General features: G+C 40.5%; 1 protein-coding gene across 1 annotated transcript; it reads right to left on the bottom strand.

Annotated features, from left to right (window-relative positions):
- Positions 1-1,630: 1,630 nt before the first annotated feature.
- Positions 1,631-2,614, bottom strand: LOC123932633 (olfactory receptor-like protein OLF4). The gene has a single exon (XM_045991065.1). It carries the CDS (start codon positions 2,597-2,599, stop codon positions 1,631-1,633), a length of 969 nt encoding a protein of 322 aa, XP_045847021.1. The 5' UTR covers positions 2,600-2,614.
- Positions 2,615-8,029: the final 5,415 nt, after the last annotated feature.

The following is an 8,029-nucleotide window of genomic DNA, read 5'->3' on the forward strand; positions in this document are numbered from 1 at the left end:
AAGAAAAAACTAAGTCCCAAGCTGCAGAGGAAAAAAGAAACAAATATCACAGCATACAGAAATGATATATAAACCAGAAAACCAATAGAAAGATTGACAAAGCTAGGAGATAATTTTTGAAAAGCTAGGCAAAATTGATAAACCATTTGTTAGAGCAAAAAAGGGGGGGATAAGATGCAAATAAATAAAATCAACAGCAAAACATCATAAGTAAAGAATTTAATGATAGAGTGAAAACACTTATTGTTCATTCATTCACACTATAACATTTGTAACAACATTTTTACAGAGGGAGATATTAAGTTTATGGCAGTAGAAGGAGTAATATTTGTAGGTAGCACTGGATATTTTCATATATAACAGCAAAATCATCCAAATAAATAACATAAAATCTACAACTATGTTCTTCACTTCAACCAATAAAACCCTTTAAACATGGACACCAAATATTCCACACTTCAATGAGTGAATGTACATCATCATAAGCACAATTTCCACAAAGAAATATGGTATGATTGAAAATTTTGCTTAATCCAATTTCAGGTCTTCCCTGATACTAAGCCCATATTAAGTCTCTTAGCTTATGCAAATTTGTCTTTCACTTAGATTGTGTTTCATAAGCAAATTTTGCTTTCCTATTCTGTGCCAGAGATACTGTGGATGCTGAGCTGATATGAGAACATGATCATAATGAGGATCATAAAACCCCATGACTACAAAACAAACTGGTGGTTAAAGTCTATATTATCAGGAAAAGTATTTAAGCTAGTACTATGGGAAGGAATGCAGACACAGAGTGAAAAACTGTGATCTCAGAATTTCCTCTATAATAAATTTATAAGAGTAGTCTCATTTGTGGGGCCCCTGGGTGGCTCAGATGGCTAAACATCTGCCTTTGGCTCAGGTCATGATCCCAGGATCCTGGGATCGGGCCCCACATCAGGGGCTCCCTGCTCAGTGGGGAGTCTTCTTCTCCCTCTCCCACTCCCCCTGTTTGTATTCCCTCTCTTGCTGCCTATCTCTCTCTCTCTCTCTCTCTCTCTCTCTCTCTCTTTCTCTCTCTCTGTGTCAAATAAATTTTTTTAAATCTTTAAAAAAAGAATAACCTCATTTGCAAAACATAGTTTTTTCCATAAAACTAGTACAGTCCATCATTCTGTGAGACAAGTGAAAATCTCCAAATTATTTCTGATTGAAGGTTGGAAATAATTTGGAAATTAAGAAAACAAAAAAGAAAAAGATATTGGCTATCAAAAGAAGCAGAGGGGTGCCTGGGTGGCTCAGTGGGTTGGGCCTCTGCCTTCAGCTCAACTCATGATCTCAGGGTCCTGGGATCCAGTCCCACATCAGGCTCTCTGCTTGGCGGGGAGCCTGCTTCCCCCCTCTCTCTCTGCCTGCCTCTCTGCCTACTTGTGATCTCTCTGTGTGTATCAAATAAATAAATAAAATCTTTTCTTAAAAGGAGCAGAAAGTTTAATGAAACAGTTGAACGTAAGAAAACATGACTCTCCAGGGTACAAATACAGGGATTGAGTTCTTATTTCATGATCCTATCAAAGATTAACAATTTCTGGCTGTTAGGCATTAGCCTTCAATAACAGGTACTTTTTGGAAAAAAAAAATGGCTCTTTTATGGCTTCCTTCTGAAAAATACATTTAGAGCCCCCTTTATGTCTCTGTTCCTCAGACTGTAGATAAAGGGATTCAGCATGGGTGTGACCACTGTGTACATCACTGAGGCCATTGCACTTGAGTGGGAGCTCTGGGGAGCAGCAGAGCTAAGGTACACTCCTAGGCCTGTACAGTAAAATAAGGAGACAACAGAGAGGTGAGATGCACAGGTGGAAAATGCTTTATACTTGCCCTGAGCTGTTGAGATCCCACATATGGAGGAAGCTATCTTAGAGTATGAGTAAAGGACCCCAGCCAGGGGAGCAGCAACCAGCAGCACAGTTGCAAAATACATCACCATGTCATTAAGAAAGGTATCAGAACAAGCAAGTTGGATCATCTGATTGAGTTCACAGAAAAAGTGGGGGATTTCCACCTCTGTACAGAAGGACAGCCGCAAGACCATTAGGGTTTGTAACAAAGAATGCAGAACACTCATGATCCAGGACACTAAAACCAATAGTCCACAGAGCCGGGGGTTCATGGTGACCATGTAATGTAGGGGGTGACAAATGGCCACAAAGCGGTCGTAAGCCATCACAGTCAGGAGAAAGTTGTCCAAACCTACAAAAAGTATGAAAAAGTACATCTGTATGATGCAACTTTCATAAGTTATGACCTTTTCCTGCGTTTGTATATTCACCAGCATCTTGGGGACAGTCGTGGAGGTGAAACAGATATCTACAAGGGACAGATTGGTGAGGAAGAAGTACATGGGGGTGTATAGGTGGGAGTCTGAGCTGACAGCCAGGATGATGAGCAGGTTCCCAAGAATGATGACCAAGTACATGGAGAGGAACAGACCAAAGAGGAAGGGTTGCAATTCTGGTTCCTCTGAAAATCCCAGGAGAAAAAATTCTGAAATTTGTGTATCATTCTCCAGTTCCATGTCACTGATGTGACTACAAAAACAAGAAAGAAAGAACATTACACAATCATGCACTACTAACCTGGAAAGTGCATTATTTTTTATATTCTTCACTCAAATAATTAATGTTTATGTTTATATGGCACATAATAAAAGCGCTAAAAACTAGGAATGGAAGGAAACAATCTCAACATAAAGCCATTCATGAAAACCCACAGCAAACATGGTACTCACTGGGGATACAGGGAACATTTTTCCTCTATGATCAAGAACACGCAAGGATGCCCACTTTCCTGACTTCTACTCAACATAACACTGGAAGTTCTAGACAGAGAAACTAAAGAAATAATAAGTAATGAGTGGCATCCAAACTGGAAAGGAAGAAATAATGTGTGTAAATGATGTGCTCTTATATGTATATATATTATATATATACAATTTTATTGTATAAATACCAAAGATGCTACAAGCAATAATAAAACTATTAAATTAATCCTACCAAGTAACTGGATACAAAACCAGCCCTCAAAAAATCAGTTGCATATCTATATAGGAAAAGTGAAAATCTGAAAAGGAAATAAAATAATTCCATCTATGTGATATCCAAATGAATAAGACTATCACCTCATACCAGTCAGAATGGTTAGTATAAAAGGACAAGAAATGACAAGATTTTTTAAGATTTTATTTATTCACTTGACAGAGATCACAGAGAGAGGCAGAGAGGCAGGCAGAGAGAGAGAGGAGGAAGCGGGCTCCCCGCTGAGCAAAGAGCCCAATGCAGGACTTGATCCCAGGACCCTGAGATCATGAGCTGAGCTGAAGGCAGAGGTTTAACTCACTGAGCCACCCAGGTGCCCCAAGAAATGACAAGTTATGAGGAGGCTGTGAAGAAAAGGACACACTCGTGCACTTTGGTGTGAATGCAAACTGGTGTAGCCACTGTGGAAAACACTATGAGGTTCTTCAAAAAGTTAAAAATAGGAATACCACATTATCATGTAATTACATTTCCCAAAGAAGACAAAAAGCACTCATTTGAAAATATATATGCACCCAATATGTATTGCAGCATTGTTTACAATAGCCAAGATAAGGAAGCCGCCCAAGTTCCATTGAAAGATGAATGGATAAAGATTTCTGTGTATGTGGGGCACCTGGGTAGCTCAGTGGCTTAAGCATCTGCCTTTGGCTCAGGTCATGATCTCAGGGTCCTGGATCAAGCCCCCATAGGGCACTCTGCTCAACAGGGGGCCTGCTTCCCTGCCTCTCTCTACCTGCTTCTCTGCCTACTTGTGATCTCTCTTACTCTGTCAAATAAATAAGTAAGTAAAAAATCTTTTAGATACACTAAGATGGCGGGGAAGTAGGAGGAGGCACCATTTCAACCTGTACCCTAAAGTGAGCTGATTACCTACCAAAGAATTCCGACCACCCATGAAATCAGCCTGAGATCAGAATTATACACGTCTGGATCTCTACAGGAGCAGAAGACGCCAGTGGCAGGTAAAGCAGACTGGGAGCATTGGACTGATATTGGAAGATAAACAAAAGGGGGAGGGAGCCACCAGAGGTGACTGATTGGAAAGTAATACCCCAACACGAGAGTGCTCTGCGTCTGGGGACCAGCATTAACTTGGAGTCTGGTTGAAAGCACTCAAAAAACAAAGAGCAAAGGATCGCGGGGGGTAATAGTGGGAACCTGGGCGGTTAGGGTCAGGGACCTAAGTCCCTGGACCCAGGATAGCCTCCCCTGGCGCTGAGCCAGAGAGAGTGCAGCGGAGAAATCAGGTCTCCATCCCTGAGCCGCCAGTGCACCTGAACGCCAGCGCGCCCGAGAACGAGAATGAGTGGGGTCTGGCTCCCGTGAGGGGCTGGGAGCCTGGCCAGACGGCAATCCTGAAATGCGAGCGTCCCACACCCTCCCTTGGGATATGTGCTCATAGGCGCTAGCCTGGAGCTCTGGCAGCCGGAAAAACCAGACATTCCTAGCCCCGGACAGCGGGAAAATCTCAGTGTGCAATCTCTGCTCGGAACCTCTCTGGCAGTCTGGAGCTGCCTAGACAGCCACCGCTGCCCAGGTTTTGGGTACAACGAGGAGCTCCTGCATCCCCAGGGACAGTGACTCAGAACCGACTCTGCCAGCAGCTTTTGCAAAACATTCTGAGGCTTCTCTCTGGGAGGGAGGTCGGGGTGCAGTTTGCTCTCCTCTAAACCTCCAAAAACCATCGAAAGCTGTCAAGGTGAGAGAAAGCAGATGAAAGAACATTAAAACCCCCAGAGAACAAAAGGCTGAAAAAAACAGTTTCCTCAGAGCTCACCCACTTCAGGGGAGCGGGAGGACCTAACTCAGGGAACATCATTGTCTGAAAACCCACGTAGCAGGCCCCTCCCCCAGAAAACCAACCAGGAAGGAAGAAAAAAAAAAAAAAGACTACGAGAACAACCACCACTACTTCATAAATACAACTTTTATTTTTAACTCTTTACCAATATTCTGGTTCTTTTTTTTAAACATACAGATAATTTTTTAACCTATTTACCATCACACTGAGATGTCCAGTACATCAAATTCTTTAATAACCTTCTAACTTGAACTTTTTGATACATACACCCGTGTTTTCCTTTTGCTTTTCTATTTTTTTAATTCTTTTTTAATTTTAAATTAGTTTAGTCTAGTTTATTCTTTTTTAATTTTTATTTTCTACTATACATATAGAGTTAAGCTTCAAGGTAATCTCCTTTCCCCAATCAATGCTACCCCTATAGACAAACCAGTTTCTAATCCCCCTGTAGCTTAGGAAAGTTGAGTCCCTTAACAAAAACATCAATACATTCAGGAAGAATCAAAATAAACTTCCTCACCCACACTGAGAATTTATAACCACTCTCCCAATTTTTCCTTCTGTCAGTGTTTCTGTGAATTTGTGTTTGTCCTGATAATATATAAATCTTATACTTGGGGTTCTTTCTGATGAGGTTCTTCACTTTTTTTTGCTTATATATATTTTTTTTTCTCTTGTCATATACTTTTATCAGTCTTTTTGTTTGTCTGTTTTTGTTTGTATACTTCACAAATCTTACCTTGTGGTCCATTTGGGCTGAGCCTTCTCTTTTATCTTCCCTTTTTTTCCTATCTCTCTCTCTCTCTCTTTTTATTTTTCCTTTTTTCTTTCCCCTTTTTTTTCTTTCTTCTTCTCTATTTCTTTTTCATTTCTTTTTTCTCTCATTTGGGTGGGGAATCCTGATTGCACAGAAGCGTTCCAGGGTGCACATTCACTGCACCACAATCGATAAGTCCAGCTGCATCTGTTCAGTCATCTCTTACCAAAATGACTAGGAGGAGGAATACCAACAGAAGAAAAATACAAAGGATGGGCCTTCTGCAACAGAGCTAATGGCTATAGACATAGACAATATGTCAGAAAAGGAATTCACACTAACAATTATCCAGGTAATAGCTAGGTTGGAGAAAGCCATGGATGACCAAACAGAACTGATTAGGGCAGAACTGAAAGCCACCAGGGATGATGTTCACAATGTTAGGGCAGAACTGAAAGCCACCAGGGATGATGTTCAAAATGCTCTCAATGAGTTCCAATCTAATCTAAATTCTCTAAAAGCTAGGGTAACTGAGACAGAAGATGGAGTCAGTGATCTGAAGGACAAACAGATAGAAAGGATCAGGAGGAAGCCTGGAACAAACAGCTCAGAAGCCACGAAAACAGAATCAGGGAAATAAACGATGCCATGAAACGTTCCAACGTCAGAATTATTGGAATCCCTGAAGGGGAGGAAAAAGAAAGAAGTCTAGAAGATATAGTGGAAGAAGTTGTCTATGAAAATTTTCCCAATCTCACGAATGGAAACAACGTTCATGTACTAGAGGCAGAGAGATTTCCTCCCAAGATTTTAGATTCTCAAAAGTCCTCATGGCATCTTATAGTTAGAATGAGGAATTATGTTTCAAGAGAGACCCTCCTAAAAGCAGCTAGGAAAAAAAGCTCCTTACATACAGAGGAAAGCCCATTAGAATAACGTCAGACCTTTCCACAGAGACCTGGCAAGCCAGGAAGGGCTGGCAAAATATATTCAGAGTACTAAATGAGAAGAACATACAACCAAGAATACTCTATCCAGCAACACTGACATTTAAAATGGATGGAGAGATACAGAGTTTCCAAGACCGGCAAGGCTTAAAAGACTATGCAACCACCAAGCCGACACTACAGGAAATATTAAAGGGGGTCCTATAAATGAGAAAAAATCCTAAGAATATCATTGAACAGAAATATAGAAAAAATCTACAGACAGAAAGACTTCAAAGGCAAAACGATGTCAATAAAAACCTATCTCTCAATAATCACTCTCAATGTGAATGGCCTAAATGTGCCCATAAAACTACACAGGGTTGCAGATTGGATAAAACGACAGGATCCATCCATATGTTGTCTACAAGAGACCCATTTTGAACCTAAGGATACACCCAGACTAAAAGTGAAGGGATGGAGAAGCATCTTTCATGCCAATGGGCCTTAAAAGAAGGCCAGGGTAGCGATTCTCATATCAGATAAATTAGATTTTAAACTAAAGACTGTAGTCAGAGATACAGAAGGACACTACATAATTCTTAAAGGGACTTTCCGCCAAGTCAATCTAACAATTGTGAATATCTATGCCCCCAATATGGGAGCACCCAATTACATAAGAAAACTATTAATCAAGATAAAGAGTTATATTGATATGAATACAATAATAGTAGGAGATCTTAATACGCCTCTCTCAGAAATAGACAGATCATCGAAGCAGAAAATTAATAAAGAAATAAGAGCATTGAATGAAACATTGGACTAGATGGACCTCATAGACATATACAGAACATTCCACCCTAAAACAACAGAATACTCATTCTTCTCAAGTGCACATGGAACCTTCTCCAGAATAGACCACATACTGGGTCACAAAGCAGGACTCAACCAATACCAAAAGACTGACATTATTCCCTGCATATTCTCCGATCACAATGCTTTGAAACTGGAACTCAATCACAAGGAAAAGTTCAGAAGAAACTCAAACACCTGGAAGCTAAAGACCACCTTGCTTCAGAATGCTTGGATCAACTAGGAGATCAAAGACGAACTTAAACAATTCATGGAAACCAATGAGAATGAAGACACCTCAGTCCAAAACCTATGGGATACAGCAAAGGCGGTTCTAAGGGGGAAATACATAGCCATCCAAGCCTCCCTCAAAAACATTGAAAAATCCAGAATACACCATCTGTCTCTACACCTTAAAGAACTGGAGAATCAACAACAAATCAAACCAACTCCACATGCAAGAAGGGAAATAATCAAGATTAGAGCAGAGATCAATGAGGTAGAAACCAGAGATTCAGGAGAACGTATCAATGAAACTAGAAGCTGGTTTTTTGAAAGAATCAATAAGATCAATAAACCATTGGCCACAGTAATCCAAAAGAAAAGAGAG

Source organism: Meles meles, chromosome 20 (assembly GCF_922984935.1).
Source record: "Meles meles chromosome 20, mMelMel3.1 paternal haplotype, whole genome shotgun sequence".
Taxonomy (NCBI): domain Eukaryota; kingdom Metazoa; phylum Chordata; class Mammalia; order Carnivora; family Mustelidae; genus Meles; species Meles meles.

Bases quoted from the DNA above. Each gene is read 5' to 3' on its own strand.
- LOC123932633 (XM_045991065.1), bottom strand. From the start codon at position 2,599: ATGTTCTTTCTTTCTTGTTTTTGTAGTCACATCAGTGACATGGAACTG.